The sequence below is a fragment of the Ammospiza nelsoni genome, chromosome 8 (assembly GCF_027579445.1).
Source record: "Ammospiza nelsoni isolate bAmmNel1 chromosome 8, bAmmNel1.pri, whole genome shotgun sequence".
In the NCBI taxonomy this organism is placed as follows: domain Eukaryota; kingdom Metazoa; phylum Chordata; class Aves; order Passeriformes; family Passerellidae; genus Ammospiza; species Ammospiza nelsoni.
The window spans coordinates 15,723,032-15,741,460 of record NC_080640.1 but is presented as its reverse complement, the minus strand read 5'-3'; the positions used below and the strand labels follow the sequence as shown (position 1 = coordinate 15,741,460).

Genomic DNA, 18,429 nt, shown 5'->3' with positions numbered 1-18,429 from the left:
GGGTCTGGTAGCCACCTGCCACAAGAGCAGGTATTGCTGTGTTGACCAGTAAAGAGAGGCTCTGTATAAAACTATAACTCCATTTTCCAAACAGGTAAATTTTAAAATAAAGCCTTGGGAGCTGTGCATTAGTAGGCAGGTGTTCAAAGTACATTCTGTAATCTCTGCTACTGAAGGCATTATTTAATTCCTATGTAGCACACATAGGAAACATAAGTGGAAATTGCAGAAATAGTTTTGTACAGTTTAAGAAGGTTGTCTAGCTCACACAATGGAAATATTTTCTTGGGGAGAATACCCAAAATGTGCTCAAATTCAACAGTAACAGTCATATTCCTTTCTCCTTAGATTAGGTTCTGATTCTGAAATTAAATTACAGCATGTAGCTATCCAGTAGGTATGACTTGGCAGAAGTAGAGCTCAGCTTTGATGGTTTTTATTTACCCAAAGATGTGACAACTGTGATGCATTTGGCAACCTTATTGTTTCCCTTTGATCAGCTGAGATGTTGTTAATCTAGCAGAGTATGGGAATTACTCCATTTGATGCTTCAGGTTACTCCTCATTGCTGTGCACCCTGTTTGGTCAGCAAACCTTCTATTATTCCTTGTCTGTGCATAGAAACAAATGCACCTTCCCCTTTTCTTTTTAAGAGTGTGCATTTTCCCAGATACCTCTCACTGATCTCCCTGAATTAATGCTTGTGACAGTGATTCTTCTCCATCATTACCCTCAGTGTCAAGTAATTTTCCAGGCACTTGTGCACTGGCTAGTGTCCATTTTCCTACAGCTACAAGGTGTCTTTTGACTGTTGCTTCCTAAAGTCCTCCAGTACTGTAACAGCACAGTTACCAACTGAAACTTTGTTATTTTATTTTATCTTATGTATTGATGCTGTGGGAGTAAACAGAGTAGGGTGTCTAGAACTTCACCATTTAATTTGTCTGCATATGGTGAGGAATATAGACAAATATTTAAAACATAAGACAATATTGAGCCAGTTTTCTTATTATGCATATTGATTATTTTTAAAATTAATATCCATCCAAAGGAAAGCAGACTGATTAATTTATATATATCTTTTTGATCTGTAAGATTAATCTGTAACATTAAATGTCATTAACCTCACATATTGTTAATTATTTTCATGTTACAGGGAACAAATTCACTCTGGAAACTAGACCAACCCAAGAAGGAATAGATGTAAGGCAAGAGCTACTGAAGTTCCATTCTACTTATTATTCATCAAATTTAATGGCTATTTGTGTCTTAGGCAGAGGTGAGTTTGCTCTCTTGGTTGAGTAAGACTTTGCATATATGCTTAAAAAAAAAAGGAGGTTCCAACTGCTTAGAACCTTTCACAGCTGAGATGATATTTTAGAGAAGTTTGCCAAAAGCTTAATAGCAGTTTGTTGAAAGCTGTTAGCATTTTGAAAATGCATTGGCAGACTAGTATTTGTATGGTGTTTCACAGTAATGCTTACATGGTGAGTATGAATGGAAGAAAGTGAGCTTTTTATCTAATCAAGGGCAAGTTCACTAAGGAATTGTACATGGAAACTTTTACAGTAAGAATCACATTGGCAATTGTAAATCTGTACTAAAAGAAAACTGTCCCTGCAAGATTAAATGAATGTTTATTTTGCTGATATGCATAGAAACTGGTGGCCTTTAATAGAATAACATGCAGGTCACAAAATTTTAATATATAAGGAACCTTCTTGGTTCACATTGTTTTGTTAGTTTTTTTCCCCAGCACAGCTCTGGTAGTGTAGTCTAGGACCATGCATCTGTTGGGCAGGAAAGATTCTACTTTCTCAGTTTAACTGAGTTTAACAAGGTAACTGCTTTAAGAAATCTTTCAATCTATCAAATCTTTCATTTTGAGATGTCCAAGCAATTGATTTTTTTTTCTTCCAATACCCACCATTGGAAGTCTTTCATTAAAAAATTGTCAGTAGAATCTTTTTTTATCTTATGCTCACTTTGAGAAGTGCTCCAAAATGCATTTCTTGAGGCAGAAAGCAATTTTGAAGGCAGCATTTCAACAGAAATAATCTAGGTCAGTTTGGGTGAGTTAATGCACGTCATCATATTCTTTCTGCAAAAAGTCTTCTCTCATTCTTGCAAAGTACTGCAGTCACAGACTGAAATTAGAAGTGCTTGAACAGGTCACAGGTGTGTGTGTTTTGGGTGCCAAGGACAGACCTGGTTCAAAGTGTACTTAAAGTGCTGGACATGAGCTGAGGCTAAAGAAAATTCAAGTTTTGGCAAAACTACTTTCACTCTAGAAAATTTGCAGGTGTAATTCTATGTCCCTTAAACTTTTGTAGAATGTTTCTTTTTGTAGGTGTTCAACATCTGATGTATCTTTCAGTTCTAGCTTAGTTTAATCTGTAAAATGTAGAGATATTTTCAGTTACAGGATTTAATTTATTCATGATTGAAGCCTTCCTTTAATAAGCATGGTGCTTCTAGCATGTTGCAGTTTAAAATTTAAATATGAATAATTGGTTTCTTTCTGAAATGAAAAATCATAACACCATTAAAACTACTTTTCTGTATAATTAATGACTCTCCCAAACAATATTAAAAAAAAAAAAGTTCGTTGGAATCCTTATATAATTACTGTGGTTTTCCTAATGTTTCTTTATTCTAGAATCCTTGGATGAGCTGACTTGCTTAGTGGTCAAGTTATTTTCAGAAGTAGAGAATAAAAATGTCCCTATACCAGAGTTTCCTGAGCATCCTTTCCAAGAAGAGCATCTCCGGGTATGTATAGAGATATGTCTTCCATCCAGAGTGTACGTTTTAAATGTTATTTTTTATGTTTCAATAATACATTGTGCACTTCACTACTCTTTTATCAATGTCCCTGTTGAATTCCATATTTTTCTATTGATTTTGCACACACTTTCCCATGCTGAGTATAGTTTTATATAGGTTATAGTAAAGGTTGCACATTTGGTTGCAGTTGTAAGCTACTGTGAGATAATGAATTTTCTTTGTTTTTATAAGGAATGTCTGAAGTATTGCCCTAAGTTTTAGATACTTTTGAGATTTAGGAGATGTGTTTGTAATGTGTGTGTGTGTGAATGGAACATGATACATGCTCCTGAGATGGATACAGTAAATGAATTTTCCTTTGTTTATGGGTCTCCTTGCTTGTTTCTCTCCTCAGCAACTTTATAAAGTGGTACCCATTAAGGACATTAGAAATCTTTATGTCACATTTCCCATACCAGACCTTCAGAAATACTATAAATCAAACCCTGGCCATTACCTTGGCCATCTGATTGGGCATGAGGGCCCGGGGAGTCTTCTGTCAGAGCTTAAAGCCAAAGGTAAGTCCTTCAAGGGTGGAGAATTGAAAAATGTTTGATCATACAGTTTTTTAAACTTTACTGTGTCTCACTTAAAATAGATCTCTCTGTGTTAAAGACTTTATCTATTTGAATAATTTGAACTCTTAAGTCATTTTGTGCTTTATTTTTATTTCTGCAGCAGGGAGGAATAAATAGGTAACAGTCACTCAGGCTGTGAGGCTATTATTTCTTTTACTCCCCTTTATGTGCCTTGTTTAGAGAGAGTTATTTAAACTTTGGCATAATGATCTTGTCTCTATTCTGTCACTAACTTTGAGGTTACTGTCAGGTCTCCTAATGTCTGGAACATTATAATGGTGTATTTTTTGCTATTTACTTTCTATCATTTTGTTCCACACAGAATCCAGTAATCCAGTGATCTTGAGTTTGTCATATCACTCTGAGTACAAAATCAGATGGAGCTGACTTGGGTTATGTTTAACTTGCACTGTTGCTTTGGGCATTAATGAAGTAAAGGAAAACATGTAAATGAATCAAAATGGGTTTTAATGTTCCTGAAGCATGCAAAAAGTTGCAGAAATTGTTATAAATTTATGTAATATAGTTTCTTTCTAATGACATAGGGTGGGTAAATACTCTTGTTGGAGGCCAGAAGGAAGGTGCTAGAGGTTTCATGTTTTTCATCATTAATGTGGACTTGACAGAAGAAGGACTTTGTAAGTGAAGCACTTTGTCTATATTCCATGTTATTGCTGATGTGATGGTTTTGTGTTTGTATCTGAAGAGACTAATTGGTATTATAGCTTGAAAGCCAGTTTGTTTTAATTAACCTGTTAGTGTTCTGTGTTTAGTTCCTCTAAGTATGCTAACACATTTCACCTAGCATAAGAAATCAACTTAAGGTTATAGTAAATTAGTTAATTAAATACTTTAAATAAACTTCTTTAGAGAAGAAGAGCTGTTAATACATTTGCGTGCTACTTATTCATACTATTTAGACCCAAGTTAAATTATATTGTAAATAAATTTTTTCACATAATAAGATATGTTCAGTGCACTTCTTGGAATTATCTGGGCACATAAACACTTACCTTAAATTTATATCTGAAAAAAGCAAGTTCAACTTTTTTGGTGGGATTGCGGATGTACTTAAAGATCTTGATGTTTCAAAGTGTAATTAAAAATAAAACTATATTTGTGTTCATTAAATTTCTTTGTGCAGAACTGAATGAATTATTAAGTATTTTTTTCTTGTCAGTGCATGTTGAAGATATTATTTTGCACATGTTTCAATATATTCAAAAACTACGCACAGAAGGACCTCAAGAATGGGTTTTCCAAGAGTGCAAGGTAAGTAATTGGGGCTGTACCATATGTGATGGTTGTCTTTTTACAAACTTTATATATTATTAGATTATTTGACTTTGTAACTAGCATTTAATAATCACATGGTAATTAAGTTTGTTAGTTTTTAAGATGCAACATGACACAAATGACAAGTACACTCAGAATACATTGTCTTAGTGTTGGTGTGGAATGCTCTTACAGAGCTGGGATTAGGATGGCACAATGGAGGTGGAGGAAGAAGGATCTTGCTCTGCCCACAAGGGTTTTACATAACTTTGCTTAGTCTTCACTGGAGAAGGGGGGAAACATTTACTTTGAGGAGTAACATTGAACTGGAAACTTAAATGGCTGCTATTCTACCCCTTTGAGATTGTAAAGGCAATAGGGCATTGAATCTGCTGTTTGTTCCCCTCATCTTTTTGAAGAGTCAGCTAAAGGCTTTTCATGAAGTACTTTGGCAGTACATGTCAGTCTTTGTTGAACTGTTCATGCTTCTTACAAGTCTGAGTAGTTCTGTGTACACAGAGCAAAAATTTGGTGTCTTATTAGATAGCACTGCTCTTCTCAGTGTCATATATATATATATATATATATATGTAGCCTCATTGGTTCAGTACATATGCTTGGGTAAAGATTCCTTTTCCATCTCAGCTTTTTTTGATGCAAACTATTGAGTCTCCCTGAAATAGAAATTCTGCAGGTGGGTTACCTTTGTTTCATACACTTGGACACTATATACCTGTGAAAGTACTCTCAGGTCTTGTTATCCTCTGCTAAAAGTCCCAGTGGATTTGTTTCACTGACAGAGTAAGCAAATCCAAGGTTTGGAAAAGGCAGTTCCATCCTTCTGTCTCATCCCTGTGCCTTTCCCTTGCTCCTCTTCTCGCAGTCCCAGAACTCCTGAGACTGTGGGACTGTGGGGTGAGTCAGAGAGCTTGCAGACTAGTATGAAAAGAATCTTTGAGTTTACTTTCAGCTGAATTGTTGAGTTAATCAGTCTCTCTGCATGGTTTCATGGAAGGATGGACTGTACTTTTCACTGGCTTTAAAGTCTTAGCTCTCTTCAATTCACCCTTGCCATTATATCCTAAGAGTGATGTGTTCTATTTCTCTGGCTGAGACAGCAAAAAGAAACACACTTTTTCTGTCTCTAAACTTACTCTTGGCTGACTGAACGAAAGGAAGAGAAAAGGAAGAGGGAGAGAGAGGCTTCAGTTAGCTAATATATGACAAACATTGCACTGGAACACTGTGTACTGGTGGGATCAGAGTTGGTGTGTTTTCAAATTATCAGGAAATTTAAATATATGAGAGATGAGGCAGATCTCTTAGCTTGAAAAGGGCTTACAAGATTTGTGTAATGCTTCACATTATGACACTATCACAAATTGCTTGGGAGTTTGATACAACTTGAATAATCCTGAAAACTTAGTTTAGGTATTGTCTGCTGTAACATGGATACAGCAAAAGTACTTGCTTTTCTTTCATTATAAAAAGGAATTATGTAGCCAGTAATTATTCTTAAAGTAGGCTTTAATTTATGATCTTTAATAATTCATACATTGTTTTCTAGGATCTAAATGCTGTGGCATTCAGATTTAAAGATAAGGAACGACCACGAGGTTACACATCAAAGCTTGGAGGAATGTTGCACGTAAGTGGAGAGGATTGTTTTTGTTTGGTTGTTGTTTTTTCTAATAATAATTTACCAGTGTATTTGATTATCCACTTAATAAATACCGGCATCTGTGAGGTCCATTGCACTTCTTGTATACTGCATAGGCCTTAATTTTGGCAGTCAAAAAGTCACATTCTGTTCACTCTTCCATTTTAAACTTCTGTATTTGGTAGAACTGATTATACAGTAACTGGAGGTGCTATTTGATCTGTTTCAGTGTTTCTAAAGACATATGTACCTTACCATTGCATTTGGTAGCTAAGTGTTCTCTAGAGAAATATTAGACAAAGAATATTTTTTCATAAACACTGTGTTCCTTAGTTCATAGTGTTGAAATACTGCAGTAAGCAGAAATGTTTGTATTAAGATTGCAAATTGCAAATGCTTGACTTCACAGATGTGATTGCATGTTGCTACTGAAAGAATCATGTACTTTTACTTGGTCTTTCATGCTTCTTGCAAAATTCCCTCATTTTGTGCTAATGGAAGATTTAGGGGGGTTTACTGATTTTTTTTTTTGTTCTAGTGAAATTACACAACTTTTCTACATTGCAGCCATTTGTCATATTTTATACCTAATGTCTGTCTCCATCTGTTCAGAGAAATTTTTGGTTTCTTTGCAGGAATTACCGGTTTAAATTCTTTCGCAGGAATTGCATGTCTAAAATAATGGTGTTTAATTTTCAACTTTTCTATCTGAATGCTGAAAAGCATTAGACTTGGCTGAAAACATGTAAATGGATATTTAAAGAGCTCCAGTGTGGCATGCTGTCTCTTGCTTTTGTTCTGTCCAATGCCTAAAATCTCTAACAAATGGACTTCTGACTTCTGAAACAGTCTTTCAGTAATTGTTGGATTATTTCTGATTACAATTGCTGTCTCCAAAAATCAGGCCAGGAAGTTGCCAGCAGTGTTACAAAGAGCAGGGTATTGAATGAGGACTTTTTTTTTTTTTTTAACTGTCTTTCTTTTGCTTTGCAGTGTGAATGGTAATTTTTGTTCTGCTTTACTAGTTAAATGACCATCAAATTCTGAATCTTTAGCATTCCCACTTGAATTTTTAATAACACAGGTTTGGTTTGTTGTCCTTGATCTCCACCCCCTATCTCCCTTTTTTTTTTCCACAATCCTTTTTGTGACTTACTTTCTGTTCTGGAAGTCATTCCACTGTAATTTTTTGTATGATGTATATAATTCAGAAAGCCATTTTGGAATATTTCTGCTTGAGAAAAGTACATTGGTATGGCAAAGTGCAAGTACTGAGCACTTACGTCACTTGGTAATTTTCCCTTGGTAAACAGGTGTTTATCAAGAAAGTTTTCCTGTCAACTACATTAATCATTTTTAGATGAGTTTTAGCTTTTTTTTTTCTTCTGAAGTTGCCATGTACCTTTAGAGATTTTCAGATTGACCCTAAATAAAAAATGTTAGAATTAAGTGTTTAAACATTTGTTATACTTTTAGATATTAAAATATAATTTTCTTTAAATTATTGTAAATAAGAATTGAACTGTTCAAGAGTCCTAAAAAAGCCTAGATTTTGTGTTTCTTTGTTTTATTTTGCTTGTTTATGTTTTGTTTTCCATAAATGTACTCTCGTGAGTACTTGGTCTTCTTTTACCTTCAGAAATATCCTGCAGGGGTCAGCATTTGCCATGTTATTTTTACTTTAATCAAAATACCATTTAAAGGTGGGTGATTTTTATATTGAGACATTAAATATTCTAAGAGAGAAGAATGGTAAATATGAATTATGTAAAATTGCCTAGTACGTGAGAAATATGATTACATAGTTAGAATGCTACTCCCTCTTGTTTAGTTTTGAGGGAGATTTTAAAACATCCTACACATCCCTAATTGGAAATTACCAAAGTAATATAGCTTTAGTGACCAGGAGTGTTTGCTTTTGTTTCCTCTACTGAACCATACCTTTTTCATGCTTGCTTTTGTTTTATTCACCCACGTATTCCTCGGCTTTGTTTTTTAGTATTATCCTATAGAAGAAGTATTGGCTGCTGAATATTTGCTTGAAGAATTCAGACCTGATTTAATAGAGATGGTACTGGATAAATTGAGACCAGAAAATGTTCGGTGAGTTAAACTGTATTTTAACACAAACATCATAGGAAAGCAGATGAACTAATGGAAACACAAAATCTTAGGTGTCTCTTGCAGCTCCAAAGTAAATGTGATTGAAAAACATTCACTATGTTTCTTTGTATGAGAAGGTCTTAGATATATGTTAATTTATTTTCAAAAGTTAATGTATTTCAAATAATTATTAGATAATGTCAAATAAACTTGAGTTATGAACTATATTTGCAAATGTGATGGGTTCTGGTGTTTCTGGAGATATGCAAGTAATGATGGAATAAATGGAGTTGCCTATATCAGCAGCAGTAGTTGCCATAGTAATTAATGCCCTTTAAAGAAGGGCCCATATCTTTGTGTGTGGGTGTGCATCTGTGTGTAATGTGCGTGGGATACTTCAGCTGGAGCTTGACTGTGTCGAAAGATCATCTTTTGAACCAACAATACCTTAATTAAAGTCTCTAGTTCTGTTTCCCAAAGTATTTAATGCTTCTCTATTTGGAATGTATTTTCATCTTACTCTACCACCCAAGTTCTTGAACATTTGATACCTCTAACATATGAGCACTGTTTTTAGTAATTAACATAGAGAACGTGTAATTACTTGATCTCTGTAGAAAGCTTAACCAAATTCCACCTGAATGTGAACTTATAACTGATTTTAGAATTGCTTACAAGCAATAGGTAAACCTGAGCTGATGCTGATTTAGTAAAGAAGCTGCAGGTGTTAATGAGATCTGATGTTTATTATAGCTTTACATAGCTTTGAAGCATAGGTCTTAACATTGCAAGAAAATAGTCAGTATTATCTGATTCATAATGTAAATTGGGTCTTTGTTACTGCCCAGGGAACTTCCAAAACATCTTCTTACTTAAACACTGAAAAATTGCTGGAGGAGATTAGTACAGGTGCATACATTCATAGATTCTTCAGCTTGTCAGATGCTTTGCATGCTACAGACCACTTACCACTTTTCTGTTACTCTTGTTGCTGGCTGTGCCAGCCTTTTGACATTCTTTCCTGACTTAAGAAATAGATGTCATTTAATAGATGAAGAAATGTGTCATTTTAAACTTTTGTATAAAAAAGGTGCTAAATATTGAGAAAAAAAAATGACTTTCAGAACTGGAATAAACCTGGTTTTATGGCTTCTTCAGTTAACTCTTAAAGAAATTATATATTGTCTTATCAGACTTTCCTACTTTGATTTGACTGAAAGAAAATACTAACTTGTATGTAGTACTATATTCCTTTTAGATATATTTTAAGCACTTACCCTGTGAAATTAGAAGTAGATTGAAATGAACTGCAATTTTTAAAAATCTTTTACTTAACTAAGACCTTCAAAGTATAGTAAAATATAACAGGGAATATAATTTTATAGTATCTTTTGTTTTAAATTGCTGGCAAGATACATTATCTTGGGAAGGGGAAATTTACTTAAGTATTGCTAAAAGTGATTTTGTGGTACCTTATGAAGATTCAAAAAAGCCACTGTGGATTTTGTTTTTAGTGGGCTCTTCTAAAAGAATGAGTTGAGATTACAGATGTTAATAAAAGGGTCCCTTTGTGATACACTTTTTTTAAAATTACATCTGTATCTATATGAATAGAATGAATTACCAATTCAGTAGCCTGCTCCCTTTTGTCTTTTTTGAGCAATTTTATATGCTTGTAAAAGAACTTCTGCACATCTGCTTTCAATATCTATATTGTTTGGTGATCCACCATTTACTGATGTGTATGCTCATGTTTACTTTTCTGTTCTCCCTTTTTATGAAAGAATTATTATGTGCCACATCCTAACTTTGCTTGTTGTTTGGCATTGTTTTCCTGGTTTTATTGTTTTTTTTTTCTTTTTATGTCTTGCATACATTCTGTCTTGAGGTGCTTTACTTGGCACTGATTTGAATTTTTTCTTTGTATTGTGGTTTTATTTATCATTTCTTTTCCATTCACCTATACTAAGGACCTCTTGGCATAGCTATATTGTAGTAACTGCATTCAGTGTCTTTTCCAAAGTATGGTTTTTCAACTATTATTTTCTTAACAAACCTTGAGTTTAAAAAGTATGAAAAAAATCATACAGATGGTATGCATATAAGTATGCATGTGCTTCCATTTGACTGATCCATAATAGAAAGTGTTCATATTCTCCTCCCACTTCCACACTACTTGTTGCATTTAGTGCCTTAATTTTCCTAACAGAGAAACTTTAAAATGTAAGTATTATTTTTACTTGTTCACACTGTATTGGGTTTTACCAGCCTGTGAAGATAAGGGAATAGACTTGGCATGTGTAGCAATCTTAGCTGAAAAATGTAATTTTCCTAACATTTCCAAGGCATTTTTTCCCTTCGACATCTGCAGAATAAATGCTCTTATTAAAATTTAAGAGGATAGTGACTCACCAGATTAAGCAGCTAAAGAACATTTTCCCCTGGATAGTAAGTGGGTTTTTTTTCCTCTATTGATAGCAGAAGTGCAGCACTAGTACTGTCCTAGAGGGAAGACAAATAAAATGAAAGCCAAAAGTGTTGATAAAGAAATTTCTTACTACTGGAATTTCACAGACTCTCAGCAAAGTTATCTCAGTGCACTTGGTGATGCTCACCCTGAAGGTAAACATGCTAGAAATATCTGTTTGTTTTTAATTGCATTGGATCTGAGCATCCATTTTGAAAATGACAATTTCTTCACTTATTTCCCCCCACAAATCCTTGGTAGCAACTTAGTTTTACTGAACACTGAGAAATAACTTGTGCTTCTGCAGTGATCAGAGTGCTGCAGCCCAGCAGCAGCTCTGTGTGTAGTTTCCCCTTACTCTGCTTTCTGAGGGGATTTATATGTGAGGGCCTTTGAGGAGCTTGTGTTACCTCACATCAGTTTTACTGTTTCCATTGTTTGATAGCATCACAATTTGGAAGACAAAGTTTAAATTAGGTAAAAAAAAAAAATCAGTCCTTTATAAGTATAGATGTGCTTTTACACATTTGTTACTAATGTCACAAATACTGACTAAGTATTCTAAGTCTATTACTTTTCCACCTTTAGAACCTTGAGTTTCAGTACATAAATCTAGAGTATTATAGTTGATAATATTTGGTGGAAGTACATTCATTTTAAAGCACACATCCTCTTCCCAAGTAACACTGTCCTGTGGATTTGTCACCTGTAGCTTCAATTTAGATTTCAGGAGGGTGAAAAACAGGATAGTATTTAGTAAATATGCATCACTGTGGTTGTTTCTGAAATTGGGTATTACAGCAGATTGCATGTACAGGAATGTATATAGAGAAGTAAATAGCATTTATGAATGGCTCAAGCCTAAATATTCTTAAACAGGTCCTATTGAAGATTACCTGATTGCCTGTTTTGATTTCCCACTGCATTTCCACACTGTCCTAAAACATACGGATGTTCATAGTGCTGGATGTTCATAGTGCTGTACAGCACAACAGAGACATGAAAAGCAAAAGTAATGTTACATAATTGGTGACTTTAGAGATGGATTATATATAGAAATAGAAATATATTATATATAGAAATACCTGCATGGCGTAGCATTTCTACCTGCTGTGCTTCTCTTCCCCTCTTTTTGTGTCCTGGTCTTCTTTCCTGTTGGTCTTAAGTTGTAATTCTTGGGCAGACAAAATGCCTTTGATTTGTTTCTATTGTTGTGGGTATGTTTCTGACAACTCAAAATGTCATAATCATTCCAGTAGTCATTTGTGATAAATCACTGTTCTGTTGAAGCAGAACTGCTTGGAGAATTACAATGTTGATTTCCACAATATTGTTTTCTATACAGTGAATAGACAATTATTTTTAGCTCTTGAATTTTAGTATGGTCCTGTAGGAAATGTTTGGGTGCTTGGATTGTCATTACTACTTGAGTTGTGAGTATGTTGGAGAAGGGTAGGAGGAGGAAAGGTTGAATAACAAACATATTCTAAGAGTATATTCTAGCACTCAACATCTGTCTTGCTGCTCTAGCCACATAAGTATTGGAATTTTATTAGGATAATTTTTTCACTTAGAACTCTGACTTTTTCTTATTATTATTTACTGTGCAAAAAGATCTGGTAGGTAGGTTGCTCTGAAATTCTAAGAGACTTTATAGTTTTTGTAGTCTCTTAGCAACTTTATGCCTCTGTTGTGGTTTAACCCTGGCCAGCAGCCAAGCCTCACACAGCCACTTGCTCACCCACCTACCAGTGGGATCAGGGAGAGAATCTCAAGGGTAAAAGCTGGAAAACTCCTGGGTTCAGATACAGACAGTTCAATAGGGAAAGCAAAAGCAAAAAAAAAAAAAAAGAGCACAGCAAGGAATCAATGTGCTGCTTCCCAAGGGCAGGCAGGTATTTAGTCCAGAAGAGCAGGTAGTTGTGCTTCCTTTTTTGACCATTTCAGATTTCTTAGAAACATCTATTTATTCTTCCATTGAATAGTTTTTTGTGTCTATTGTGTACATTGTTCAGTAGAATTAAAGGAATTTTCTTGATACCTATCATGCAGGCTACTAACAAAATACTGATAAGTTAGTAATTTTCTTTATTCTGGATTTCTTCTTTTTTAGTGTATTCTTTAGTTCAGGCAGCACCTTGATGATTGGAGTTCTTAGTCACATGGTTTTAGGTAGTCCTGCAAGAAGCAGGGAGTTGAATGTGAGATCATCCTTATGAGTCCCTTTCAAATGTGAGGTTATCTACAATTCCTGTGACACTAGGAATGGAATAAAATTTCTATAATCAGTATTTTCACATATTTGGATGTTCATACAGGTGTATAGAAAATGTAATTTTTCATCAGTTTTCTAGAAGACTGCAAGAACTGCTTTGTTTTCTGCAAAAACAAAAGTCTTAAAAATAGAAATTGCATGCTGCACTTCTGTTGTGTAACCCCAGGTTGTAACACTTCAGAAAAACAGTGGCATTAAATGACTGTGGTAACCTGATTTCATGGTTAACCTTGGCATGTAGTTCAGTATACTTATACTTGCTCTCCTGCCCTGTAATTGTCTGTGGACTGTTGGCAGAAATAAATGTGTTCTGGTGATGAAGCGTGCTTGGAAAAATGTCTCAGTGTTTTCTCAGACCCATTCATGCCCAAATGTCTCTTTGTTTTCAGAGTTGCAATAGTTTCCAAGTCTTTTGAAGGAAAAACAGATCGAACAGAAGAGTGGTATGGAACACAGTACAAGCAAGAAGCAATTTCTGATGAAGTTATTAAGGCATGTTAAAATTTGTAACATTCTAATATCTGCAAATGAAAGTCAGTGGTAAATTCTTTGTCCAGTTTTCCATATAGTTGAAGGGGGAGCTTAAATCCACTGCTTTCCATAGCATGAAAATCATACAATGAGTCTGTTTAATGTTAAAGGAAGTAAAAATGTTGTATCAGTCTTTAGGTATCAAATATTTATTGCATAGGAGGGATATATTTTAATGGTTATAAACCATGGTAAGTGCAGGGAATGTTACAGTTTTTTCCTGAAAGAAGAAGAAGATCCCTAATATGCAGTGGTTGAATAAAAATGTAAGCATTAATATCTCAAAACTTAAAACTCTCTGTTATCTGTTAATGAACTGATCACTACTTAAAAAAGGAATTTTTAAAAACTGTTCTTTGTAACTATTTCTGAAGTTGATTTTTGCAGCATAGAAAGTATGTTTTGCCAGTTAAATGAGACTGTAAAAATCAAAACTAAAAAAAAAAAAAAAAAAAAAAAAGAGGAGGGCAAATCCATGTCGAAACTTTTTATTGTTCTGATCTTCCAAGAAGAGATGGCTGTAAAATTTGCCTTAGGGCTGAATTGAACCTTCTGAGTGTGCTCTGAACAGACATTGCATAGGAGCACTTCCTTGAGGTTGATCTTGCCTATGTTCTTCATTAGAATTCTTAGTTAAGTGTTCAGTTTAATGTCTTCATTTATGGTTCGCAGTAGCAGAAAATATAAGATATAAACCTACCCTCCTCTCTACTATGAACTTTTCAAAATTATTTTTCTGTAATCCTCCTTCTAAGAGCAATTCATCCTGCTGGTTGCCTACTCCAACTTTTTTTTCCCAGCTATTTCCCTCTTTCCCTATTATCTTAATAATATTTACACAGAACGTACTGGAATACATTTTTAAATCTTTTGTTTTAGTGTAAAATAAATAAACCCATATATGCTTTAATTAAGCAGAAATTGGCGTAGCTTCATTGTTTCTTCTATTGATCTAGAAATGGCAAAATGCTGACCTGAATGGGAAATTCAAGCTTCCAATGAAGAATGAGTTTATTCCTACAAACTTTGAGATTTTGCCATTGGAAAAAGATGCAACACAGTACCCTGCCCTTGTCAAGGTAAACTATCTGTATTTGTCCTGTTTACTGCTTGACCTTCTGGGAAGTTAGAATTTATTTCCTCTGTTTTATAAAATATAGCTCACCTCATATTTCAAAGTATAGAAAACAAAAAAGTAGAAAACTTGAATATTTTGCTACAAAGACAGTAGCAAAGAAAGTTAATTTTTTGCTGAACTTTGGACTGTGACAATTTGTGTTCCTAGGAAAGTGAATCTAGATACAGCTTGAACTCTCTCTGCCCTTTTGAAAGTGTGTCAACAGTTGATAAAAATAGCAGTAGAGCTGTTTATTCAGCAGAAGGGTGACTGCCACTCTTACATATTTTTGACCACTGTTGAGTAAGCTGAGGGTGTAGGGAAGGCTATTGTTTTGTAACTCTGTAATGCCTGTGATTGCATGGAAAAATGAGAGAAGTGTCATTTAGTGGTCTCAAAATATAGTGAGTATATATTCAATATTTTGAATATATCTATATTCACTATATATACTGAATATAGTAATTCAAGCAATGGGAATTTAAGGGGATAATTCAAAGTGGTGATTTGAAGTGGTGAAGAAACTTTTTTTAAAGCTGTGGCATATATTGCAGTTAAAAGATGACTTAACCAAACCTCTTTTCTTGACACAGGACACTGCTATGAGCAAACTGTGGTTCAAGCAAGATGACAAATTTTTTTTGCCAAAAGCTTGTCTCAACTTTGAATTTTTCAGGTATGCAATGTTAAGTATATCACATAAAGTTATCTCCAAAAGTTTCTTATTTATTGGGAATCTGCATTTGTGCAGCAAACGCTTTCTTGCACTTCAGAGTCTTTGTCCTTACTTTGAATATGAAATAAGGCTTAGATGCAGGAAGGCACATCTAAGAAATGCAGTAGTTGAGTAGCAAGAAATTTTATGTGCTCCTTCCATTTTGAAAGGAAAAGTTTACCTAAAAATACTTTTAAACCACATTTTCTTTTATATTTGATTTGCTATACCTAAAATATACCTGCCAGTAGAACCCACTACATATTGTAATATCCCTCTTTGAAAATAATTGTGTATTTTTAAATTAATTACTAAATTACAGCTATTTTAACATGTATTTTCTTTATGAAGTGCTATTCTGATAATAGTTTTAGGCTCAAATTCTCTTTTCATTTGCATACTGCAAATCAGTTTTAAAAAGTGCTTAAAATTTTGGGATTTTACTTAACTGACACCCATAACTGATTGTACTTTTTTTTTTTTTTTAAGAGCATTGTCTATATTATCAATAAGTGTTTGATTCTGATCTCAAGATATATGATAAAATGATGTAGTGTTTATTCTGGTCTTGCATGACTTTCATCATAGGAAGATAGTCTTTTTTGAGTGAGCATGACAGTGGAACTTCTTTTTGTTCCTTTCAAGTAAGAAATTTCTAGCTTTAGAATTAAAAAAAGTTTTTAAAGTGCTGTTTTTAAAGTGCAGCTGATTCTGTTTTTGTGAACTACTGAAAGCCAGAAAAAATTCAGGGACTCTCCTTTTGCCTAATTAAGTTACTTGGTGATATTGATGGAAGGGCCATTGTGGGGGCTCCCATAGATGCACTGTTGAATTCTTGGTTTGAGAGAACTCTTGAAATTTTCCTTGCAGGATATTATACAGAGGTTTTTTCAGTGTGTGTCATGTCTTGGTACTGGTTTTGATACTAGTTGGGGAAAATAGTTTGCTTGGGCATTTTCTCTTTTTTGCTTTTTGAAACCACAGGCCAGATGTTAGAACTGTTTCAATGTGTGTTAGAACGTCAATGTGTCAGGAAATGGAGGATCAAAATGGGAGCTCCCCATCTCTTGTTCAGAGAACAGCAATTGCAGTGCTTTGCCTTCTTTTTCATTCTTGGTGGCTTTCCTTTGTGCTGTGTTTGGCCAAAATCCAAAATAGGATTTTACTGATGGACACTGAGTTTACAGTTGCGGTGTTTTTTTAAATCAATTCAGGTGAACCATAATGAACTATAATATCAATAATCTGTGAATGAATAAAAGATAATAATTGGGTTTATGGAGAGCACACAAAGGTATAAGTGTATGCAATACACACAGTATCTTAGAATAGTTTGTGTTGGAAGTGACCTTTAAAGGTCCAGTCCAGCCCTCCTGCAGCAAGCGGGGATATCTTATCTAGACCTGTGGAGATGGTATTTCCCAGTTAGATGTGTGCTTTCATCTCAGTGTGCCCTTATTAAAAGCCAAAAGTACTTGAGCTTTGCTGACCATTGTAATGGAATGATTTACCTCTTTCCTCCTAGGAGCAGTTCCAGGTGAGAGCTGGCTTTTTTCCTTAGGGTTGGGAGCAAGGGTTTTTTCCTTTTCCTAAAAAATGAGATGGTAATTGTGCATGAGTGAGGAGATTTTGACAATACTGGGTACATCACCTCTAAAAGATGTTGTGAGCAGGTTTGTCTAGTTTGGATACTTAAAGGTTCTTGGAGAATCTGTCTCTATTTGGTCATGGTGATGGTCATTGAAGGAAATGGTGAAATGCAGAGTGTTTATTTATGAGACTTGATGGAATCACTCATGTCTCATGGGACCAAGTGAACTGGTGAAAAGCCACTTTTATGACATAGTTTTTCATAAAAAGTCTAAGCCTTAATTCTAGATCAAAATATGAAGCCTGTGCTGCCTTGTAGTGGATTACAAGAGTTTGTTCACACTATAGACTGCTTCAGTATGATAACAAAATCTAGGAGGATTTCTTCTGCCTGCAGCCCTGCTCAACTTGAAGCATAGAAAGAATCCTGGTCCTGATGTAGTAGTAGCAATTGCTGTGTAGATAAATTAAGAGGAAGTTGATGAGGTTGGTTTCTCCCTTAAATATACAAATTTCACAGGAACAGTATGTGTATGAACCTCTTGAAATCACCTTGTTCCAAAACTGAAAAAACCTAGGCATCCTTGTGGTAAAGAAACATTGCAGTAAAAACATCTGGCATACTGCCCAGCCTAAAAGAGGATGATAACCTTTTGCATTTGTATGGATTGCAACTTAAAAGCTCAAAAAGTATCCTTTTTAAAAAGGAAGTAAAACAACCATGTCATGTGGTAATGCTTTGAGACTCAGCACTTCAGTGTTGATTCCAGCTGTGTCACTTACTGCTGTTTGTAAGGGGAAAGGACTGGACTTTATGGGGTTTTTTTTTCAACAACTCAATCATTAGTGATCGAGTTGTTCTACTTCTTTGAGTCTAGTGAAAAAAAGGTAAACTAGAAATAAGCATTTGTTTACAAAACTGTCAAATAATAGGAAGCAACTCCCAGAGCAGTGTTATAATAATTGTTTTCTGTTATTTTTCACTTGAGGATTAATGATCTAGTAGTTTTGATTTTGTTCAAAATTCCCAGTTGGCCTTTGCCAGCTAAGTGAGAGTACAGAATTTAAAAGTGATACATAGTAATCACTCAAACTGATTAAGTCTGGGAAAAATGGGAAAGAATTTAATGAGTCTGGAGGAAGGTTTATAGGATTGACCTACATCTCACTTTGAATTTGGTCTTAATTAAAAAATTCAATAGTAATTGGATTTATATCATTTGGCATATTAAAATTGCTCCGTTTTGGGAAATTCTCATTGTAGGGAGAAATGCAAAGACAAGTTCTTTTGT

The 18,429-nt window shown here is 34.5% G+C and overlaps 1 protein-coding gene across 5 annotated transcripts in view; it reads left to right on the top strand.

The window, feature by feature from the left end:
* The window catches only part of IDE (insulin degrading enzyme), a 53,081-nt gene that overhangs the window by 12,047 nt on the left and 22,605 nt on the right, over positions 1 to 18,429 (top strand). For all 5 annotated transcript variants that reach the window (XM_059477364.1, XM_059477368.1, XM_059477363.1 and 2 more), the window contains exons 5-14: positions 1,157 to 1,279; positions 2,660 to 2,772; positions 3,182 to 3,344; positions 3,950 to 4,042; positions 4,585 to 4,676; positions 6,247 to 6,327; positions 8,339 to 8,442; positions 13,574 to 13,676; positions 14,672 to 14,794; positions 15,426 to 15,508. In XM_059477364.1, coding sequence (XP_059333347.1) covers positions 1,157 to 1,279; positions 2,660 to 2,772; positions 3,182 to 3,344; positions 3,950 to 4,042; positions 4,585 to 4,676; positions 6,247 to 6,327; positions 8,339 to 8,442; positions 13,574 to 13,676; positions 14,672 to 14,794; positions 15,426 to 15,508 — 1,078 coding nt within the window. The remainder of the gene's footprint in view (positions 1 to 1,156; positions 1,280 to 2,659; positions 2,773 to 3,181; positions 3,345 to 3,949; positions 4,043 to 4,584; positions 4,677 to 6,246; positions 6,328 to 8,338; positions 8,443 to 13,573; positions 13,677 to 14,671; positions 14,795 to 15,425; positions 15,509 to 18,429) is intronic.